This window comes from Pararge aegeria, chromosome 8 (assembly GCF_905163445.1).
Source record: "Pararge aegeria chromosome 8, ilParAegt1.1, whole genome shotgun sequence".
Classification (NCBI taxonomy): domain Eukaryota; kingdom Metazoa; phylum Arthropoda; class Insecta; order Lepidoptera; family Nymphalidae; genus Pararge; species Pararge aegeria.
In genome coordinates this window covers 15,399,552-15,423,577 of record NC_053187.1, presented here as the reverse complement: position 1 = coordinate 15,423,577, position 24,026 = coordinate 15,399,552, and the positions used below count along the sequence as shown (strand labels likewise).

The 24,026-nt window shown below is 35.3% G+C and overlaps 3 protein-coding genes across 4 annotated transcripts; 2 read left to right on the top strand and 1 right to left on the bottom strand.

Annotated features, from left to right (window-relative positions):
- Positions 1 to 904: 904 nt before the first annotated feature.
- On the top strand, positions 905 to 1,879 carry LOC120626032 (uncharacterized protein K02A2.6-like). The gene has a single exon (XM_039893312.1). It carries the CDS (start codon positions 905 to 907, stop codon positions 1,877 to 1,879), a length of 975 nt encoding a protein of 324 aa, XP_039749246.1.
- Positions 1,880 to 9,105: 7,226 nt separating this feature from the next.
- Positions 9,106 to 11,117, bottom strand: LOC120625776 (arrestin homolog). The gene is made up of 6 exons (XM_039892977.1): positions 10,808 to 11,117; positions 10,519 to 10,725; positions 10,299 to 10,430; positions 9,846 to 10,197; positions 9,576 to 9,770; positions 9,106 to 9,491 (listed from the first exon to the last, which is right to left on the bottom strand). The coding sequence occupies exons 1-6, from the start codon at positions 10,994 to 10,996 to the stop codon at positions 9,343 to 9,345; spliced, it is 1,224 nt and encodes a 407-aa protein (XP_039748911.1). The 5' UTR covers positions 10,997 to 11,117; the 3' UTR covers positions 9,106 to 9,342.
- A 209-nt stretch (positions 11,118 to 11,326) lies between these two features.
- On the top strand, positions 11,327 to 23,951 carry LOC120625875 (peroxisomal targeting signal 2 receptor). Of its 2 annotated transcripts, none has more exons than XM_039893126.1 (8): positions 11,327 to 11,490; positions 13,517 to 13,730; positions 15,476 to 15,658; positions 16,429 to 16,614; positions 17,544 to 17,661; positions 19,514 to 19,598; positions 21,091 to 21,257; positions 22,705 to 23,951. In XM_039893126.1, exons 2-7 carry the CDS (start codon positions 13,530 to 13,532, stop codon positions 21,248 to 21,250), a joined length of 933 nt encoding a protein of 310 aa, XP_039749060.1. In that variant the 5' UTR covers positions 11,327 to 11,490; positions 13,517 to 13,529; the 3' UTR covers positions 21,251 to 21,257; positions 22,705 to 23,951. The 2 variants fall into 2 exon arrangements, with proteins under 2 accessions (XP_039749060.1, XP_039749061.1); XM_039893127.1 differs by having other exon boundaries at positions 11,327 to 11,515.
- Positions 23,952 to 24,026: the final 75 nt, after the last annotated feature.

Below are 24,026 nucleotides of genomic sequence, written 5' to 3'. Positions count from 1 at the left end.
GCGACCATATCTGAATTACAAAGCTTTCTGGGGTTAGTAAATTTTGTCGGAAAATGGATCCCTCACTTAGCAACGACCACAGAGCCTCTTAAAGAGTTACTTCGGCAGAAAGCAGGAAGAAATTCCGACATTACAGGGTCGTGGAATGAAGCTCGACAAGCTGCTTTTAATAAATGAAAAGCTTCTCTTGTTGACATATCATGTCTGGGTTATTATAATCCTAAAGATAAAACCACAGTTATTGCAGATGCGAGCCCTGTTGGACTGGGAGCAGTACTAATTCAAACCAATGATGAAGGTTCTAGGATTATAGCCTATGGGAATAAGACACTAACTGAATGTGAACGTCGGTATTGTCAAACCGAAAAAGAGGCACTGGCACTGGTCTGGGCCATCGAACACTTTAATATGTTCCTTTACGGAAAAGACTTTGACCTGGTGACGGATCACAAACCACTAGAGACAATATTTGGCCCCAAGTCCAAGCCTTGTGCCCGTATCGAAAGATGGGTACTGAGACTGCAGTGTTATAGATTTAACATCAAATATAGCCCTGGTAAAAATAATATAGCCGACCCACTATCGCGACTTTGCAAGTCATCCGATGATCCTCCACTAGTGGGTGTAGACTATGTTCAACATGTGATAGACCAAGTAAAACCTGTAGCTATTCCATTACAAGAAATTATCGAATGCTCTCGTCAGGACGCGGAAATACAAGCAGTCAAAAAAGGGTCTTTACGATAATCAATGGGACGATTCAACTAAGTCTTTTAAGCTGTTTCAGAATGAGTTATGCTTCTATGAAGATATTTTGCTAAGGGGAACTAAAATTGTAATCCCGAAGAAACTGAGAGACCAAATTTTACGTATAACTCATGAGGGGCACCCAGGTGTATCAGCAATGAAAACAAGACTGAGAACTAAAGTCTGGTGGCCAAAATGCGACAAGGACGCGGAGAACTTTTGTAAGGCATGCAAAGGTTGTGTTCTTGTTTCCGCTCCTAATCCTCCTAATCCTTTAAAGAGAAGAGAGCTACCTTCAGATTCTTGGGTTGATACTGCTATTGACCTGATGGGACCATTACCTAGTAATGATTATATTCTGGTAATAGTAGATTACTACTCCAGATACAAAGAAGTAAAAATATGTCGGACGATAACAAGCTTAGAAATAATCAGCCAACTGAAAGATGTTTTCAGTAGGCTAGGCAACCCAGTATCAATCACGGCAGACAACGGACGTCAATTCACTAGTGAAGAGTTCAAACTATTTTGTTTAGAAAGAAACATAAAGTTATACAACACCATACCCTACTGGCCCCAACAGAATGGGGAAGTAGAGCGGCAGAATAGAGATATTTTGAAACGCCTCAAAATCTGTCAGGTTGAGAAGAAGAATTGGAAGGAAGCTTTGCGAGAGTATATGGTTATGTACAACAGCACACCTCACACAGTGACGGGCAAAACTCCTTCGGAATTATTCTTTCGGCGACAGTTTAGAGATAAACTACCAATGCTACAAGACATGACCTACAACTCTGAAGATTTGGAAATGAAAGATAGAGATAAAGAGCAAAAGGAAAAAGGGAAGGAGTACGCGGATAGGAAGAGACGAGCAGTGAATGGTGATTTGGACATAGGTGAAAAGGTCTATCTAAGGAATATAAGTAAAAGTAACAAATTGAGTTTAAATTATGAACCAACAAGTCACACTGTCGAGTCGAACAAAAATGGAGATGTGGAAGTTCGCAATGATACAACGGGCCAAGTGGTAAGGCGAAATATTTTACATTTAAAACGAGTGGAAGGACAGTGGAAGGCAGTTGAGACAAGTGACACGGATAAAATGGGTAGTACCGAAATCGATTCTGAGTAATGGAAAGTAATTATTTAATTGATTATAAATAAGATTCTTAATCAGCAAGATACATGTGATTTTAATGAAAATTGATTTAGTTATTTTTGATTTATAAATGTAATGCCTAATGATTTGCACAGGTATAATTAAAATTGTTTGAACAACAACAACAACAACAACTAACTATTAAATTAATTTTAATATTATATAATGTATTTTAATAAAATAAAAAAAATATAATAAAGGAGGGATGTAGCATACAGGCAAATAACGCATACAAACTTACACTCTACTAACACACACATTTAAGACACCTGTCGTCTCGTATCTACACACCACGCAAAGTCGAGTGGGGAAGGGCGGAACGACTGTCGAGTCAGTCGTGTTCCGATCTCCGGACAGTCAAGACGTGGACCAGTGAGATTGTCGAGCCGATATCTACACACTGTTATTACATTATAAATACATTAGTTACTACAGCGCGCACACTCGTTTCGACACATTTGTCAAAGTGTGTGGGCTCATGATTGGCAGTTTATTTACTTGATACAATTGCACAAAAATCTTAAATTTTAATGTTGATTGAAACTTGGCTGTCCGATAATGAATCTATTAGTATTCCAAATTTAATTATGTTCATTATGTCCATTTCTTTAATTATGTAGAAATATTTTATTGTGATATTTAAATAAACTTTATTTAACTAGATAATGCGATACAATAAAACTTTCAATGTATTAAAATACCTTTTTTCTATTGTTAGTGTCGTTTTTTCTACAAATGTAGATTAAGGCAAAGATACAATTTTTAAAAAAGAGTTTTATCTTGGTACGCCAAGGCAGTATAACTTCTAACGCGTGCATATATATTAAATAAGTGCATACATATTTTTGTTTTTTTTGTATTTGTTACTATAAGTTCCTACTAATCAATATTTTTTTATATATTATGTGCGAAAGTGTTCGCTCGTTACCTATGGTCCTATCAAATTTAACGCATAGCATTAGCTTTAATCCCGATATGAACATAATACTTTTAATCCTGGGTACCACTAGCCGTAATTTTCCTTAAAGATAGCTTGCACCCTGGGAAGGATATTTTTTTGTGTGACAGAGACAAACGCTACTGGAGGATGTAAAAAACGCTTATAAAGTCACCTAACTACAGCAATAATAAAAGGTTTTAATATAAGTTATATGCTAATACATAGTGATCTTGTGAAAAGACACATAATTCAAGGAATAAGTACGAAGAATTGAGAACTCCTTTTTTCAAACAAAGTTAAAACTTCGAATATTAGCATCAACCATTTCCGTGCGAAAGTAAGATGGCTACGTACTCTACAGATTAGACTTCAGTTTTCGGAACGACGGCGTATCATGTCGTCGCTAAGTAAGTTAACATTATAAACTCAAACATCAATTTATCTGAACTTATATTACCTACACTAAGAGATAACTTCTTCAATCTTCCCTTGACACTTCCGTCTGTACTCCTCTGTACCTCTATTTTTCCCGCCATTTTGTATGACCTTTCTTTTTGATCTGGGTTCCTGTCATTTTGAATTCATACTTCATCATATACTAACCACAGATTGTACATAATTTTGACCAGTCTGCACAAAAATGCCTTTTTATCTTCAACCAAATGTACATACAAAGGTAGATTTGCTAACATATGGACTTTGACCTTGGCCCCTTTGACTAAGTGGTTCGCGAGTCTCCGCTGCTTGAGCTAGTTGACAGAATTATTTTGGTACTGAAAATTCTACCACATGCGTAGAATTTTCACATGATTCAATACAGTACATCCACAAAAGTTCTGTAGGCACTTAGGACTATCGATTTGAACCTCATAATTTCAAACGCAGAGATCGCTACTTCGCGATAATGCCACCTTTTGTACTACATTCTTTAGGCGTTTATTTTTTTATTTTTGTTTTTCTAAATGATGTGGTGTACAAGTAAAGAGTATAAATAAATAAATAATTTGAATTTTTTTAAATTGCTGTGTTCTGGTATGAACAGTGTGGTAGCACACTATTCATACCAGAACACAGCAATTTAATAGAGAGAACCAATAATGTGTTTAATCTTACAAGGAGACGTCGATGCTCCAGATCTTCATAACCGACTGTGCCTATATACGTGCCCCAAAAGACAATAACCTTCGTCCACGAAAAAACAAATTATTCGTGGTCCCTTCCTGTAACATTGTTGCACGAAGCACGGCACCTGGACCGCGGTCATTGTGGTCATTCAATGCGCACTTGGACAGCAATGCTCAATGGGATCTATTCCATGACGGTTGGACAGCATTGTTCCTTGAATTGTTGAGATACTTTGAGAATATTGAATGACCTTTTCAATATTCGCAGAGCATCACTAATATTAATATCATTTCTTTTATAATGTTGAATGTCATCTTTCATTCATTTGTCTTAAAGTTATCCATCCCTATCCCTATCCCTATCCCTATCCCTATCCCTATCCCTACTAATATTACAAATGCCAATGTAAGTTTGTTTGTTACGCTTTCACGCAAAAACTACTCAACCGATCCTCATGAAACTTTGTACACATATTCTTGGAAGTGTTAGAAGTAATATAGGATACGTTTTATCCCGACATTAAGCTCGGTTCCATAATAACTCCGACAAATTATAACCGATTTAAATAATTATTTTTAAATATATATTGTAGATCTGAATTTGGTTGGAGATAAAGGACGAAATTCCTCAGTGGACAACAGCAAACCCCTCATTTAAGGCTGAGCGATACTGAATACTTTAATTTTTTTTATAACTACAACTAAAATTAATGCCACATCAAAAAACAAAATCAAACGCAGACGAAGTCGCGGGCAACAGCTAGTAAATTATATAGTCCTATCTAGTTAGTGTAAGTGCCCCTGACGTACTAACAAGATGTTAAATAAATGAGAATTTCCTAAATTATACCTACGCCTCGGTTCATGGACAGGTCCGCGCGGCTTCGTAGGAAGTGTTTCTAGCCTGCCTTGCGGAGTGTTGCTCTATTCATAGGCAATGGTTTTACCTCTTTCCATCAGGTGTTCAATCTCCTTGATCTGGCAATAATTATAAAAAAGGACTTTGGCTACTATGCAGAGTATCCGTTTTGAATATCTATGTTGAGTATATATATTCAAAACTAAACGACTATATAGACTAGATAGACATTGAGAGGGAGCGTAGGGCGTTGATCACGTAGAGATACTCCCAACATAGTATCTCTACGTGATCAAATCAGAAATGAGGAGATCCGTAGAAGAACCAGAGTTACCGACATAGCTCAGCGAGTTGCTAAGCTGAAGTGGTAATGGGTGAGAACTTTTGTGGATGTACTGTATTGAATCATGTGAAAATTCTACGCATGTGGTAGAATTTTCAGAGCCATAATAATTCTGTCAACTAGCTCAACGTCGGCCCCTAACGAGGTGGACAGACGAACGAGTCGCTTGGAGCCGCTGGAAACAAGCGGCCCAGGACCGTGGATTTTGGAACTCTCTACAAAAGACCTATGTCCAGCAGTGGACTTCAATTGGTTGAAGTGATGATGATGATGATGTAGGGCGTTGGCGATAAGATGTCATATGATAGCCCGCAAGTTTACATGGTGTACAAGGCAAGTGAAGCTTACACTTTTCAGGGCATATTGTCAAACATTTTATACGTGTAGCTTGTGGGTGTCATATACACAGAGGGCTTATAACGACCTACGTATAAAATACAATAATGGCTTCAGAGTATTGTTGGGGCTGCCGCGCTTCTGCAGTGCATCACAAATGTTTGCGGAGAATCACGTTGATGACTTCTACGCAATCATGAGAAAAAGATCTGCATCAATGATAAGCAGAATGCGCGGAAGCTCCAACAATATTTCGAAAATATTAACCAATAAATGGGAAAATCCCTTTATGGAGCACTGGGTTGGTACACACACACACCAAGTGCTCAAAAGGGTACTTACCTTAGGAGATTCCTAATTATTTATTATTTATAGGTTCCGCCTATTTTAGTTTATAATATAGTAAATTAGATAATTGTTATTGTTGTAGCTATAGATTTTTATCTGAATTAAACGTTATTATTATTATTTTATGCTCTGTACAGGTCAAGGTATCAACAAAACATTACCTAAGTACCTACATAACACACCGAAGGGGTTCAAAACGTCGTTGATAAAAAATAATATGGTCACGGTGGGGATGTATCAACCCTTTGAATTCAAATAAAAACACAATAGACATGCAAAAGAGACTAAATAAGATAAGGGCAACAGCAGTAGCTCGCAAACAGTTCGAGTGGTCACATCTAGGAATAATTGACTCCAAGTTAGAAGATAAATAAAGGATAAGAAGTTTTCAATACAACTAACAGATCTAAATGAAAGTTTTATAATTAGGACGATTTATTTTATTTATTATTATTATTTTTTATTTATTTTATTTACTTTTAATTATATAGTAAGAGTTCTAGTGATAGTTTTAATTTTGGAAGAAGGTGGTGAAAGAGATAAAGAAGGAGGAAGGTAAGCAATAGATACATTTTACAATAGTTGTTATTTTACATAATTCGTAGCTCTGTTGGTCTGCTAAAACATAATAATAAGTCTGGACAAAAAATTAAAATAAGTCTCGAAAAGCATGTTAAGGATGGGATTATGATCATGAGAAGCGGCGAGAGGAAAAAATAATAAAATGTAAGGGTCAACTCCATCTAGACTCAAATGACCATCAAGTTAAAATCAAGGCGAATGTTCTACCATGACAGGTCTATACTTGTCTATTTTTTTGTAGTTATATTTGATCTGCAGTATTAATAGCAGAAGTCTTAAATCGTTATCGGTTTTTAAAAACTATAGCATTACTAGCGTTAGCTCAGGATCCTTCACCATTGCTATCATCGCCAAAATTGACAAAATCAAATGGTTTCAATAAGGAGCTGTTTATCCCTTATTCTATGTGTATGCGATATGATATGTTCAGGGCAATGAGGATACAAACAACGTCTCTTTGGGTGAAACGTAGTGATTATATTCTCTTTGAGTTAAGAAAAAATATGACCGCAACATGTTTTCGTTAGGTAGGTAAGTACTTATTGAATTTACATATAAACGTGTTGTATGTAAACTATTTATATAAACTATCTATAGTAATAATAATACTATAAATACGAAAGATTGTTACAGTAGGTAGTATGTATGTAGGTATGTTGTGTAGGTATGTAGGTACTTAATAAGCTCACAAAGTACTCAACAGATTTTATAATTATTTTTTTTATAGAAAGCAAATTTCTCATACAGTAGCATAGGCTATATTTTATTAATTAATAATTATTTTAGGCTGAAGCAATGATATTTCTAAAGCACCTCAAAATATGTCACTAGCCAGCTGCTTTATCCGCGTGCACTGACTTAAAACTTGTCCGTCATACATAAATAAATCATAGTATATGTTTCAATTATACATTTATCGAGGAAAGTTATACTTATAAATAAACTGCAAAAAAGCTCAAATAAATAAACTTTAATAAATATTAAAATTAAACAAATAAGCTAAATAAAGTAAAATATATAAACTGAAACAAATAAACTCCAATCGTTTAACTGAAATAAATAAACTACTTAATATAAATAAATAAACTTAGATACATTATCTAAAATAAAGATGGCCCTACGTTCATCAGCTTTTAGCCGTGAAGTTTTTAAATACCTACTATGTAATGTTGCTAATTCGGTTAAAAGCACGGCACTAATATCAAGACTGTTAGTTTAGTTTGGCCTACCTAAATTATCACGAAATATTACCTATATCATATTCGAACTTACAATTTCGATTTCAAATTATTCATTGTTCTAATTTTTAAGTAGGTACCCTATTTAAATAAATGTTGTTCTAGCCCAAAGAGGATAAACAAAACACTACAGATAAATTTTTACTCCGCTATAAAAAATAAAAAATATAGTGTGGTTATAGATTAATTTGCTTTTTTATCGATATATAACTTTTTTCAAGTAGAGAGCTTTACACTCTAAGCTCTTTACTTGAAATAATTAGCACTTAGTTAGGTAGTTAGGTGCTGTTTTTTTTTAATATTGTACAATCAAATATATTTGACCACATTCTTGAATAGTTGCTATTATATCGCTGCTTCATCTCTAAACAAATACGATTTTGTTAGGGATAAACATATGAACATTTCATGTCACCTATGATTTCGAAATACCTGTGAAGTATAGTTCCAGCCCAGCGATGCGAAGTATAACGGCCTGTGTACATAATATGTCTACGCATGAAATATTCACTAATATATTTTTTTTGAAATCTTGGATTATGAATCCTCATTCTAAATTTCTTAGTACAAATCATAAAATGACACGGATTTTTAAAGCATATCTATTTAATTTTTTTATGTAAGCGTATTATAAAAATCCAAGTGAAATCTTAAAATTTGGGTTAAAAAAGAAAATGCTCTTGGCACAACTGAAATTAAGAATAATAATTTCATAAGTTAAAGTTGTAATAATATTTTGAGAAAAAATATTTCTTTCGGTAAATTTAATTCGGGCTGTTAATAATAAGAAAATAAATACTTCTCAGGGACTTATAATTTCTGATACCATGACGTAGGTACTTGTATGTGGGACTCGTAAGTTGTGAAGCTATTATCTGTGAAGAAATGGCTAAAATCTATCTGTAAATCCATTGAAGGGTGCAAGTTTCTCACACTAATTCTTCGTCGTCAAAATAATTATATTATTAAGAGAAACGGCTATTTCTGCTATTCGCTATTTCATATCTACAAGGAGATCAATGTTTGCGTAAAAAAAGTATAATTATTAATCAACTGATAAGAATCTGTTGTGATCCCCCTTATTACATAATTTTAATGTTACCCATTTAAATTTTAATACAAAGAGTATCCCTAATTATCACGGATAAGATTTCAAAGTACTAAGTATATATATGGTAAACTTAGTATTGCTGTGTTTACATTCAAATATGCAAAAGTCTTTGTTGCAAAGTAATTTACAAGTGAAAGAAAAATAAAAGAACAGTTAGTTTCTGGTGATAGCTCTTTATTAATTATCTTATAAGCTTACGCGGATAAGGTAAGTTGGATTGGATTATTTATTAATTTAGTTAGTGATTTTAAAAGAATTGGTAGAAATTTAATTTATCTGTCTCATTAAGAATTAAAATGTAGCAATGAAAACTCACACTATTTGTAAAACTGGTGCTGTTAAAGATTATTTATATTTTTGAAATAAATTTATCACAAATAAGTATTCCAATCCCAAATCAACAATAATAATTAATGAATGATAATGATATAACTCCAACAAATCAAATGGGTAAGCATAGGTTCGTGGTCTTAGGTTTAATCTTGCTTGATTACTTTTTTTGTACTTTTGTATTTTTTTCAATTTTTTTTTTGTTATACGCGATGGCCAAATGGTTTATTCTGGTTCGTTCATCCTCAGGCGAGCAAAGTCCTCGAAAACGATGTTGTCATCCTCCTCATTGGTGTAAAGAGAATTCTCGTAGCGGTGTCGCTCAATGGATTGCATCTTCTTCATCGCGTTGAATCGTTGACGCTCAACGCTACCTGAAAAAACAAAACACAATACAGGATGTTAGATATGATCATAGGCTATATTAAAGTATCAAAATGTTAGACTGGCAATCATACCCTCAGCTGGGTGCAAAAGCTTGAATGGCACATCAGTAACGAGTTCGCCACCAAGGGTTCCACAGTTCAGCTTGACGCGCACGGAGTATGATACCACGATACCAATGGCCTCAGCTGGGCATTTGCCCTCAGATACCATGGTAGAGCTGGCGAGATTAACATCATCTTCCTTAAGGTGACCATCCAAAGCGACACCTGTAAAAAGAGTGCAATATTATGTTTAAATCTTGACAACAGAGCAATTTAATTTTCGAAAGAATTGCTATTTACCACGGATGTCCTTGTTGCTGCGAGCCAAAGGCACTAGATAGAAGGTCTTGGAAAGGCTTGCCCCAGGTGTAATAGGGCATCCTTCACGGCTTTCCAAGGAAGCAACATGGCGGCTGAATTGAGAATTGATCATGGTAATCTCAACATGCTGCACAACCATGCAGCGAATGTTTCGTACAGACTTCCTGGAGTTGTTCGATACAATGATGTTGGCCGCAAGTTTTTCGCCGTGATAGTAGATCTCTTTGTCCAAAGTCACCTCGAGGCTAATCTTCCCGTTGCTGAATGTAAAGCCCTTGCTAACAAGAGAGCTCGGAAGGCGTCGTCCACGGGAGGCTGGAGCATGTTGCAGCTAATTAAGAATAAAGAAAATATTGTTACTATGTCCATAATTGTTATTTATTTCTTGACTTATTTGCAAAAATTAATGATCAATTGATCATTCGTTCTAACCTTCTTGATAGCAAGAGTAACGGAGCTCCTCTTGTGGCCCTTGTCATCTTCGTTGTCGGCCACATAAGTTCGTACGCAATAGTCAACGCCCATGGGTTTGCCTTGGTCCTCATCGGATGGTTGGAGAGTCACCTGCAAATATAGAAAATGTTATAATAAAAGTCATGTTGTTAGTCAAATATTTGCATAAATAAAAAAGAAAAATAATTTTTTTCATTACCGAGCTTGGCGACATCTCTGGGAAGGTGAAAGTAAATGGGAAGGCATTCGGTCCAAGTTTCTTCAGCAATTTCTCCTGGACAGGTGTCAATTCCATCTTCGCGTTGACCATTGGTACAACTTGTTCATTGCCGATGACCATTTCCTTCGAGAATTTGACTCCCATGACCTCATCTTCCTCCCTACCGAATCGGTATGTTGTCACGAGCTATAAAGAAAAATTGGCAAGGATTACCATCACTTCACAAGAACACTTTCACTATTGACACATATCACATATTGCTCTATACCTGGCTGTAAACTTTTCGTCCTTTCAGGTACTCGGTATCAACCACAACGACGCCATCTACGGGATCGCAGTAATCTATATGATCAATGAAGTCCCGCTTGCCCAGGTAAACCGTAACTTTTCCATTTGGTGTAGTTTTCTTAAAAACTTTCACCGCAACAACAAAGGCCAATGATAGATAGTCAAGCATTTTGGAGGATTTAAAAGAAACTGGAGAAAAAAGAGAATTTACTCTCGAGGATTTGAAACAATTGTTTGGAGTATAATAAGGAATGTGTGAGTTTGAAGCGCTCACCAGAAATGTCGCTGTTTCATATGTTGCCTTTATATATATATGCATCCTGTGAGGTTTCTTACATGGTATTCTAATAGGATTTACTACGTAGGTGTACAAATTGGATTAAAATAGTGTGACGGTAACTCATGGAAAAATCGATAATGTAATGCCACAACACTATCTAATGTAGGTTATTTTTAATCTTTCAAGGGAATGTCAAAAATTGTTTTGACAGTTCTAAAAAAGGGTTATTTTTAGCACTTTTCAAGTTTGTTTTTGTTGTGATTAAATTTTTTATTCCAGTAAGATCAATTATTGTTAACATAAAAACCTTCTTAGGATATTTAATGAAATGAAAATTTGTGTGCAGGGCGAAAATGTACTTGGCTTCAAATTGATCTAACAAAGTAAGGTGCAAGTAATTTTAAGGTTGTAAGTGAACCGTATAGGTATTTATATTTCAGTACTTTAATGACATAGTTTCGAATATGAGTAAATGCTCGGAAAAATTATAGCTTGCGGTTAAAACTCCTTTCCTTGGAATGCAAATTACATATCTAAAATCGTTTTATTCGTCTTACTTTACATGCACTTGAACTACATGTATGTAATTTTCGTAACGTTATTTTTCACTGGTTCGGTAGAGCAGAATTCGCAGATTCTATAGAGCAGAAGCCGGCAAGTAATTCTGCAGTTGCTCTTTACCAAAATGACATTTAACAATTTTTTAACAGAGTTCGATCATCTATAATAATTCTAGGTGGTGTAGGTATGGTAGGTAGATGTAATCCGAGTAAATTTTTTCATGCATCTTTGTAATTACATTACTCAAAATATACTGACAATTTATTTTACTTAGATATTAAATTATTGGTTTCTAATAGCAATTCATAAGGATTCTTACAGGAAGTATTGTTAATAGGAAAACAGTACTATTATTTTCCTTATAGGTACAATAGGATATCAAAGCTTTGAAGAGAAAGAATATGTGGAATAGAAATGTAAATTTTAGAAAATTATTTCTTGATGTACCATAACTCTTATTGATTCACAACACTTTTAAGTTTCACTTCTTTGCTAAAAAAATTTTGTGACACTATATTCTGAATAAATAACAAAAATTGTTTTGTTTGCTAAGCACAATTTAATTCTAGCTCATTTACTTTGGGTATTGATTTAATAAGTGAATTTACCAAAACTTGTAGATACAAATTATTATTTATTTAAAACCTAACATGGTTTGGCTTTAAACAGCATATTTGTAACAGTAGTAAAGATCTTGCAAAATTCAGGCACACATATCTGCTGCTGTATGAAAGCAGATACCAACCACTGCTAGCACAGTGGTTAGGACTTCACTTTCAGGTGGCCAAGTGCGAATGACAGCATTTCTATTTTTTGTAAGATAGGTTTGCTTTAAATAATTAAAATATCACTTGCTTCAATGGTGAAGGCAAACATTGTGAAAACCTGTATGCCTGAGTTTTCTTCATTTTGTTCTCAAATGCATGTGAAGTCCACTAATCTACACCAGTGTGGTGGAATACATCTTAAACCCTTTTCATTCTGAATGGCCCTGTAGTGGGCCATTATTGGGTGGATGATAATTAAATTCCTTATATTTATTAAGACCATGTGGTAATAATTATTTATTGGTAAGTTTGCCAACTCCCATTGAAGCAGCATGGTGGGTCAAAGTTCTAAATCGCTCTGATGGAAGGGGAGGCCAGTTTAAGCCTTCGTGTGACCATGTCATCACACTCACCTTATTAGTAGTTCCAACACCTAATAGAGGCCTCCTCTTATGGGTGAGAAGGATTAGAGTTGTGATTCTCCATGCTGCAATGCAGGTTTGCGAGTTTAATGATTATTATCAAAAGTTAATGACTATAACCCGGACTAACATGCCCAATGCTGAGAATTAATAGGCTGATGGTGACCAAAATTTCAGTTGTCAATAGCTCAGTTTTACTTCAGTGTATGGATACACCTTTTGTAATAACTGTGTAAGTATTTATCATGATACCTGTTATTTCGAACGTCAGATTTATAATTTTGATCTCAGTAACTCAAGAAGTTTCCTATGTTTGTAGTTAAGTTAAAAAAAAAACTACTAAGTTTCTCATCTATTATCTAGAATTGGTTTAGAGCTATGACAAAACTAGGTTATGTTGAGTAAAGAAAAAACATTTATGTTTAAATATTTGATGGAAGTAGCAGTTACTTTGCAGAAGGCCAGGATGTACCATTGACATTAACCTTAATTCACTATTATCCACAGTAACCAGAAAAAACTTAGTAAATAACAATGGCAATTATAATTTGTACGGTACATGGTTCACATAGAAATTAGGTACACCCCAAGATATGTTAACTTGAGTGTGTGTTAGTATTGTTAATTATATTATTTTAAAAGTAATATCATATTTCTAGTTACACACTCAGCATGCCAACATTCCTAACACCGGGCCGGCATGGCTACAGTGTTCGCTTCTCCCGCACAAGACCTGATGCGTTGGCTGTGGCTACAAGTCAATACTATGGCCTGGCTGGAGGTGGGACTCTGTTTTTCTTGGAACTGGCACCAGATGGGACAACTATTGTGGAAATGCAGAAGTTGGAGTGGACAGATGGATTGTTCGATGTGGTAAGGTTTCTAAGTTAAGAACCTGAGTAGTCATTATGGTACATTGACCTTTCCAATAAGTATAGCAAAGTTATTGTCTTTGCAGGGAAACTAGCAACTAGAACTGATTTGAGTCAAAGCACTTAAGTTTTTTTACAATTAGTAGTAGTGTAGTGTTAACTGCCTCGTTGGTCTAGTGGTATGTGTGTTCAATAACGGATCATGTGGGCCTGGGTTCGAATCCTGGGTTGGACAAAAAATATGCCTTACCTAGGAGAGCATGTTAAGCCATTTATCATGTGTTGAACAGTGAAGAGTACAACACCATATAACTGCATAATTCAGTATACAGTATTCTTTTAAGCATAAGTTACATTCTACTTCGTCAGTAACTTTGGAAAACATAGCACTCCCATATAGCTTTTCAACCTCTTTTTCCTAAACAAAAAGTAGCATATATGTGTAATCCTCTAACTGCCTGTACAAGTCCTATCAAAATTGGACCAAATCGTTTCAGAGAGAAGCATGAACAAACAGACTGACTGCAAGTATTTACTTGTGGTCATTATATACATATATGAATTTAATTTGGTTATTAAACCACATTATATTTATATATATTTAAATAATCCTTGTTTTTTAATAACCACATATTATATTCATATATATATTAAAATAATACAATTATTTTGATGCTACTAAAAGACAGTTAAATGCTCTTTATTTGTAATGAATACATTATTTTTCACATATTCCTAGAAATTGAAAAGCGTCATTTTGAAAAAAATACCTAAAAATAGAGGGTGTGTCAGTATTTAATAGCAAAAAGGCTTTAGAATCTAGTCCACAGTTCAATATCCTTGTACATCTTCAACATAATGCTATTATATGGTTATTCATAAGAAATACCTAGCATATTGAAGCCACAGCAATGCAGTTATGAGAGCGCAAGTATGACGAAAGCACTAAATAGGCTTACCTACGTTTTTGTCGTCTACAAGTATTTATAGATTATCTTTCAGCCATAAAAAAATGTATGAAATTATATTTAAAAATAAAGCATTTTTTGTTTTATACAGATTAATAACTGCCACATTCTAAGAAAATTTTACGATACATCAACCTGCAGTGTTGTCTCAACCAACCGGCGTCAACTGCTAAACCATCCCTTGTTGGGATCTAAACACCAGTTTATTTGTGCTTATGTCTATCTGCTCTTTGTGACTTGTTTGATATTATCTGTCCCTGTGAATTGTTTGATATAATCTGTCCCTCTTATCTATTTCCTAAATTATACAGAGAATCGTAGCAACCAGAAAGTCACCTGGTAGATTCCCTTGAATTATTCAGGTAATAATTACAGTTGTAATTTACCCGAGGGAAATTTGTCACAAGAATTGGCCTGGTGTAAAACCTTACTTATATTATTATATTTGCGAGTGTGTGTTTGTTTATCTATTTGTTCTTCGGTTACTTTCTAGTGAAGAAAGCAACCAACTTGATTTTGGCATAGAGTGAGTTGAAAGAACAGAGAGTAACATCGGCTACTATTAACCCGAGGAAATCAAACAGATCCTAAAGGATTTCTTAAAACCGTAATAAACTCGGCCTAAGAACGTGGTTTACAGCTAAATAATAGAACAAATAGCCAACACAGTTGCCCTTTTCAGCAAGAAGAAGATAAACCATTTCAATGTCACAAACCAGTAGTGAAAACTTGGATATAATGTTTGCATATGAATAGCTCTTTAATTTCCTACCCACAGACATGGTCAGGCACGGCAGATGGAGTAGCCGCATGTGGTGCTGGAGACGGCGCCGTTATAGTATGGAGGGGAGGTTGCGCCGCTCCTCTAAGGGTTCTGAGGGCACATCTCAGCGAAGTGTGCTCGGTGGACTGGCCTAGAGCTCATTTATTGAGTGCTAGTTGGGACACTACTGTTAAATTGGTAAGATTGATATATCTGAAAATTGTTGAGTTGTTGATACCATGAGATCTGAGTGCTTAGTGTGAGATTTTCTACCTACGTTTACTTATTCGATCGCTTGTAAGTTAACTACATTTTGTATGGGACGTAAATAGCGCCACCTAGTGACATACTGTTTCGCATTGTCGTAACTAGATAGCGCTCTTTCGATACTATATAAATTTTATTTAACTTTCACCTTCCGTATTCTGCATCCATATTCTGTAACTTTTGAAGAAGTAATTCACTTTTGTTGTATATCCATATAACATTTATGATCTATGTAGAATTGTTGTTAAATTATGAATGTTGTATGAAGACAAACAGTTCACAACTGGTCGAAAAGTTATTGAATAGAGAAGTTGATATGGCTGGTTTTACTACTTTTCTTAAGCTCAATTTAAAATATTTTGTCTCGCTTGTTATAAAGTCGCAAATTATTTGATACTGATTTTTATTTTGCAAACGTTCCGCTAAGGGCGCTGCTATAGATTCATAGACGAATTTGGACTTTACAACAAGATGGATAAGTTCTATTCTACTGTAACGTTACTCAACAATTGTTTCCTTACTCAAGTACGACTTTGGCTTAATCATACTTGTTTTCATACGAAGTGAAGAATAAAAACACTCGTGTTTAAAAATGCAACGTTGTGTAAAAATTTGAATTCAATCCATCATGGACTTTTCGAGTTTTATGGACACAAACATACAGGAGCAAAACTTTTTGATTTAAAGATTGTCAATTTTAGTGGGACCCCGAAGCAGAAGTATGCCTCAGCACGTTCGCGGGTCATTCTCAACTGGTCTACACGGCAACGTTCTCGCCCCATTCGCCTGCCACATTCGCTTCGGTGTCAGGTGATGGCCATCTAAAGCTGTGGACTTGTACGGAACCTTCGAGGCCTGCTGCGGTTGTAAAAGCCCACGAAGCTGAGGTAAAACTTTTATTATTTGACTACGGTTTTCTGATTTTCAGCAGTCTGTTAATTGTATGTAATTTAAAATATTCCCTCATAACCCCTTCAATATTTATTAGGTCTTAATAAATGAAATGCTGTTAACATATGTTTGCCGATTATCCAAAAAACTGATTGTTTCTAATGAATGCTATGGTTGGAGCTAAAAGGGCTACACTTGTGTGATGCTAAATACCCCTAATTCAGTAATTATTGAAACCTAGAAACCTTCATGTAAAAAGGTATATTTCATAAACAGAGATCATTTTGCATACTTAGACTATTTTTACATAGACCATTTTTTATCCTGTAAGTTCCGTAGATGATTTTAAGACCAGTTGCAAAGGCGTACGCAGTGGCCATAATGTTCGCAGGTTCGATTCCGGTGGGAGACTGGTCGCGGCAAGTAACTACACATGCTAGTAAACCAAGTGTCTTAATGTATTCGAATTGTAGACTAACCAAGTACATTGCCAATTCTTTTGGACACTTCACGAAACTAAATTGACTTTATTTTCTCATCTTCCGCAATTAATAATAAATGAAAGGGCTTCACTAGTAGAATAATATACACTGTATTGAAAGTCGGATTTTTTAAAATTTTAAATGTATTATTTTAACGAATTGTGTATAATATAGTAGGTATAGGCAAAAATGTATGGCTGAACTGAAAACCCTGTTTGTGTCGGTGTATTTATCGGTCTGGAACTGTATCGTCCCTTATCATCAAGTGAAATCGCAGTCAAACGCTAGCAACTGTATGAAAAAAAATACTATTTGGGTTAAGCCACTTTACTTCAGAAGGCCTTAATATCCTATTACGTTAGCTTCACAAAGTGATTACAGGATGCGAATGCGTTCAATGAAAAATCAACTTTATTTTAAGTGTATATGGTTGGTTATCGTAGGTGCTATCGTGCGACTGGAGTAGAATGGAGACGCATGCGCTCGCGACGGCCGGATCGGACGGACTCATTCGAGGCTGGGACCTCAGAAGACTCACTTCTCCTATGTTTACGTTAAAAGGTAAGTTTTTTGCCTGAAAATGTAAATATGCCTTAAAAATTTTATAAAACCTACTTTGGACCCGAATACTGTTCTGTATTCTTTTTTTTGTTGTTCGTGTTTTGTTGCAATAAAGTAATCCTATCTATATATCCATGTGTTTATAAGTACTACCCACTTATCTACAGCGTGATAAAAAGAAGACGGCGGTAGAATACGAGTCATCTCATCATCTCTTCTTCTTCTTCTTTTTCTTCTTCTTCTTTGACCTGGGCCAGTCTCCGTACTTAGTTGTTCGGCAACATCCTTTGTACGTAGTACTGCTGGTACGGCTCCCCGCTTGGTCACTCCAGTCAGCCAAAACTTACTCCAGATGAGATAACGAGTCATGTCATAACGTTGTGTGATGATAACCAATGACTTAATGTGCTTTCCGAGTCACGTAGGCCTATTGCCTAAACTCGTTCCAGATAAATTCAAATTCAAAATAAATTCAATTCTGCCGTGGTTCGAGGACGTTTTAGATTTTATTTAGTTTTAAATAGTTTATATTTATAAAACAATTATTTGAAAGAATAAACATGAAATATTTAAGACGGCCGAGTGGCGCAGTGGGCAGCGACCCTGCTTTCTGAGTCCAAGGTCGTGGGTTCGATTCCCACAACTGGAAAATGTTTGTGTGATGAACATGAATGTTTTTCAGTGTCTGGGTGTTTATCTGTATAGTATAAGTATTTATGTGTATTATATTCATAAAAAAATATTCATCAGCTATCTCAGCACCCATAACACAAGCTACGCTTACTTTGGGGCTAGATGGCGATGTGTGTAGTGTCGTATTATATTTATTTATTTATTTATTTAAATATAGTTTTTTATATCCATAATGTAGAAACATATATGGTTGATACTATTTTTTTTTTAAATCATTATTTATTTTTAAATATTAATAAATTAACATAAACGTTACGAGCAAATATAATTTATAAGGTATAAAATTTAAACCTTTATAATAAAAATAAATTAGCACCTTTATTCTAGCACCTTTAGCACTTTATATATTATATTTATGAAGAGGTGACAGCCCAGTGTAGTGTTCGATTTCACTTTCGAGGGGCCGAGTTCGAATCCCAGCACGCACCTCGAACTAAGTAACGTGCGTTAAGCAATTAAATTTAATTAAATTATCACTAGCTTCAACGGTGGAGGACAACAACTTCCTAATATCTATAATCTATATTTTTCCCTTTTCGCCTTTGGTTAGCTGGAAGAAATCGCTATGTAGCGATAAGGCCACCAAATTATACCCTTATCTTGCTCTTTGTTTTCTATGTTTATATATCTGTAAATACTTTTATCTTTGTTGTAAAATAAAAGTGTATTCATTCATAACTTCATTTATTCATTCTCTTCTAAAACCTGAGAACGTTTTAACGAGAATTGAATCCAGAACTTCATGATCCGTAGTCGAATATAGCGACTCAAAGCAAATACACAATACTGTAACGGACAGCAGCGTCTTCTGTGCCACTACTGCGTTCTATAACTCAACCCGTCTACCCAACGTGGTGATTAAGGGGAAAACCCTGTAGTTGGGAGAGGCCCTTAATCCAGCGGTGGACTGTAGGTATAGGCCTTTTTAAATTTTTTTTTGTTTTTGGAATTTCCTCCAAGTGTAGGTAAAACATAAAAAAAAATATCTTTAATAATAAGGTCTTTTGTAGGGAGTATACCACGATCTTGTAACGCTTGGGTCAAGCGGCTTCCAGCGAATCGTTTGATGTTATCTGTCTCGTCGGGACTACCAACGTTGTTTTCTGAGCGAGGTCACCATCGTAAATTCGTAATATTAATATCTGTCTCTTTCTTGCAGGTTGCGAGTGTGCAGTGCGGAGAGTGCAGTTTTCCCCACATGCACCGTCCGTTATAGCGGCGGTATCTTATGATTTCACCACTAGGTAATTTTTCATTTATTATTTCTAGAGTAGCTGACGTTGTGAAGGATCGGAAGGAAACTTTCTTCCAATATTCTACACAGTATACCGTGACCTACCGTGTCGTGTAGCCCTCCTTGGAGTGCCCTCCTTAAGGTCAAAGCGTGATGCTAAATAACCTGGCCTTCCTCAAGAATAACGCAAAAAAATAGTTTTAAAATCTTTCTGGTATTGCCTGAGTTTTTCATGAATTTTGATCCCCTATTTAACCATAATTATTTATTTTGACCATAATTAATTAATTTTGATTTTTCTTTGAAACCTGAATCATATATATTGTATTTTTAATGAACAACCAACATATTGTTACATGGAAAGTGTTACTGACTCAAAAGGTGCCATAAACATTTTTTTTCTCGTGCCAGCAAATTCTGATTTTACTTTAAACACTCATGCGTAAGAATAAATTTATTTCCGATTACTTTTGCCATAATAGCGTAAGGGATTTCTCATTTTTCCGAAAAAATAAAACCACGCGGGCGAAATCGTCGTTTATTAACATACTTTACCTTGTTACGTAAGCGGCGTCGACCGTGAAACCCTAACAAGATTTATACAATCTGCAAGGACAGCTACTACACGGCTTTAATATTATATGAACGTTTAATCGATATGTTGACCTTTTTGAAAGGCTTCCAAAAAGGTTGACGTTTTCTGATGGATGCGTATGTTTTGTTTACAATGTTAAGCTAACCCTCGGCTAAATCTTACCCATTTTATATTTGTATTCCTGCAAAAAATCTATAAAGGTTAACTGCTGGATAGTTCTTTCGTGGGGACTTAAAAATAACTCGTTCTTGACCCGCTTGTACCCTGACTCGTTTTATCAAACTTCTACCAATGTAACGTTAATAAACATTACGAAAGTACACACATCGCCATCCAGCTACAAAGTGGAAATGATGTGGAGGGTCATAACTCAATCATCTTAAGACCCAACGTCCATCGGTCCTTCAAGTTACGTGACTCAACCACTGCCATTTCAGTAACTGTCACATCTCATGCCATTTCTGATTGGCTCTTCAGAGAAACTCCTGCTAAACTCCTAATTAGAAAATATTTAACAACATTTCGGTGCCATAATTGATCACTGGCAACACTGCTTACTGCCATTTCAGTAACATCAGTCACTCTCATTTCTGATTTGACCTGCAGAGATATTCCAAGCTTAACTCCCTAGTGCCCACTGACAGACTGAGATTTCAAATAAGAAAATATTTAGCAACAACATTTCGGTGCCATAATTGAGTCAGTCACATCGCATTTCTGATTCGACCTCGAGAGATATTTCGAGCATAGCGCCCACTGATCGACTGAGATTTTTAATGAAAAAAAATTTAGCAACCACGTTTTGACGCCATAATTGATCACTGGCAACACCGAAATTCAGACAAATATGGGTCGATGCTTCGTTAAACAACAATGTGTTATTTTTACTATTTTATGGTATTTCTAGGATATGGGACTTAAAACGCGGCTGTGATCCATTAGAAACTATACGGCATCATTCCGAGTTCACGTATGGCCTTGACTGGAATGCGTTGAGGCCTCACCAGATAGCCGACTGTGGTTGGGATTCGCTTGTGCACGTTTTCACGCCGAGGTCTCTAGTGTGAGATATGGGTGAGTTTTTATAATAATAAATAAATATATTAGGACAATACATATATCGCCATCGTGTAGGTACTATGATGACTGATGAATATTTTAATGAATAATATGCATAAATATTTATAATATACATATAAACACCCAGACATTGAAAAAAAAGCATGTGCATCACACAAACATTTTACAGTTGTGGGATTCGAACCCACGGCCTTGGACTCAGAAAACAGGGTCGCTGCCCACTGCGCCAACCGGCCGACAATAATAATAATAACTTTGTTTAGGCCAGAAATAGTTTACACGCAGAGTTCTAAATAAACAAATAAAATAAATATACTACAACAATACACACATCGGGCTCGCCATCTAGCCCGAAAGTAAACGTTGCTTGTGTTATGGATACTAAGTTGAATGGTGAATATTTTCATGAATAATATACATAAATACTTAGAATATATATGAACACCCTGACACTAATATGTGGGAGTCAAACCTGCTTCCCTTAGAAAGCAGGGTAGACTGCACTCTGCGCCAATCGGCCGTCAATCGGGAAACCTCGTAGCTCTAGTTTTAAGTTTAAGAATTTAGTTATGGGCATCATTTCACTACCATATACGATATTATTATGTAATGTATGTGCATCAAAAGTTACCTCTCTCGAGCTATTTTGTAAATGGCTAACCTCTCCTTTCTAACAAGGCTTGTTAGAAAGGAGAGGTTCTAGGGCTCCATCTATGAAAAATATTTAACAATCAATTTAAAGAAATCGTTATTTTCAGGTAATCAAATACGTTTTACGTTAAGTAAAACGCCTTAGTGCTTTTACTATAGCAGTCTGAGACCCCATTTGACCCTAAACAGCTTTGTTAATTTTACGGTTGAAACTGCGTAATCTTTTGTGATAACTTCAAAGTTATTTCTAAAAGTATTGATCTCAGGCAAAAGTAGTGGAACGAAAGTTTTTTTCGTTATAATGAATACTAATCTTTATATATATATTTCTTGTGTGCGTGTGTATGTCACTGAACTCCTCCTAAACGCCTGCACCGATTTGAATTTTTTGGTATGCGTTTGGGTGGCACCCTGGATAGTTTAGATTCACAAATCAGCCCGACAGATGGCGCTGGGGTCCGCTAGTATTATATATAATTTCTAACTAGCCTTTTATATTCCTTATTAAGGCTTGGGTATACGTCAAATGGGCTTCATTAAGAGTACATTAAAACCGTTCTCCTCCGAACTTTTTATCTCTATGCTTTTATTTATGGTAATAATTGGCGGAGAACAAGCAGATATTTGACAGAAAAGAAAACAATTTTAGGAAGTCGTATACAGTGAAGATATACAAGAAACAGTTCTTTAATGCGCATTGCAGTTGGTATATCTTTTATGTACAGAAAAATGCCAATAATCATAGACTAAAATTATCGTACCATGTTAACTGACTTTTTTTCATTTTTAGGTACATGGAAACAGGGTATGGAAAAAAGGAAAAGGTGTGGCGTTACTTAGAGTATTAAAAGTTGTATTATAATGCGTATTATCTACTCATTAATAATGTGCCAATACGATGGAAATAATCGTTAATTTATGAGCATTTACACCTACATTCCTATGAAGTATATGCAGCACCAAGCAGTATGTTGAAAGATGATGTGACATTGCATACTTGCAATTGTAACACAATCCAATAACTTCAGAGTAAAATGGAACTAATTGGTCTTGTTTTAAAGCTTAAATTGGTCCATCTACAGCCACCATAGTGGCAAGATTGCAATTGTAACACGAATGAAAATAGCGTCAGAGTGAACTGGACCCAATTAATCTTGTTTTAAAGCTTAAATTCATAAATCTTCTATAGCCAGATGTCTGAATCTAATGTCAGAGTAAAATTGACCTTATGCACCTCGCTTTAAGGCTTAAACTGGTCCGGTCCATCTTCGGCCAGCGTAGTGACTGCAATTTTATCACGAATAATGCAATTCTAACGACAGAGTAAAATTGATCTAACGTATCTTGTTTTGAAGCTTTATTTTGTCCAGATCTCTACAGCAAATGTATCGGCACGCTTACAGTCGTAATACAAATGTATCACCATAACGGCATAGTAAAATGCACCTAATGAGCCTTGTATTAAAGGTTAAGTTTGTCTACTCTTCTGCTTGTACCAAACGAAACACTATCAGGGTGAATTTAACCTTTGGAACAATGATGCTTGGCGTCAAAAATAAACATGGATTTAGTACTTCTCTGGACAAGCTCTGCCACAAAAAGGTCTTCTACTACGAATGGAGTAATTATGACGTAATGTTCGATCACATTGAACGCACATGCATCCGATAATTGAATGCCAACTTTTGGCATAATTTGAACCTATTAAGGAATGCTTGTAAATAAATTCAGTTAGAAATCTTATGTCAATACCAATAAGGTTTAATTTTCAGCAATTTTAATTTATGGTTTATATTTTATCTTTTGTATAGAAAGCTTCTATTGATGTTAATGTATTTGTTATGAATGTAAATAATATTCCTAAGTCTTAAATGATTACATAATTGTTGATTTGAGTGTATCACAGCTTCTGACAAACGTTAAGGTAACCGTCGATTAAATTTTTACTAAAGTCAGTAACATAACTGGCAATTTGAAATCCTGTAAAACTGTAAAAAAAAGCTTTGGTACACTCATTACAACAAACGATATTACCAATCCGTTTTTTTTTTACTTTTGGGTAAGCAATTTTTATGAAGCGAATTTATAATGTTAAAAATACATTTCCTTTAT

Coding starts and splice junctions, on each gene's coding strand:
- LOC120625875 (XM_039893126.1), top strand. CDS start 13,530: ATGCCAACATTCCTAACACCGGGCCGGCATGGCTACAGTGTTCGCTTC. Junction 13,731..15,475: donor CAGATGGATTGTTCGATGTG/GTAAGGTTTCTA, acceptor TCCTACCCACAG/ACATGGTCAGGCACGGCAGA. Junction 16,615..17,543: donor TAAAAGCCCACGAAGCTGAG/GTAAAACTTTTA, acceptor TGGTTATCGTAG/GTGCTATCGTGCGACTGGAG.
- LOC120626032 (XM_039893312.1), top strand. CDS start 905: ATGAAAACAAGACTGAGAACTAAAGTCTGGTGGCCAAAATGCGACAAG.
- LOC120625776 (XM_039892977.1), bottom strand. CDS start 10,996: ATGCTTGACTATCTATCATTGGCCTTTGTTGTTGCGGTGAAAGTTTTT. Junction 10,431..10,518: donor CAGAGATGTCGCCAAGCTCG/GTAATGAAAAAA, acceptor CTATATTTGCAG/GTGACTCTCCAACCATCCGA. Junction 10,198..10,298: donor TTACTCTTGCTATCAAGAAG/GTTAGAACGAAT, acceptor ATTCTTAATTAG/CTGCAACATGCTCCAGCCTC.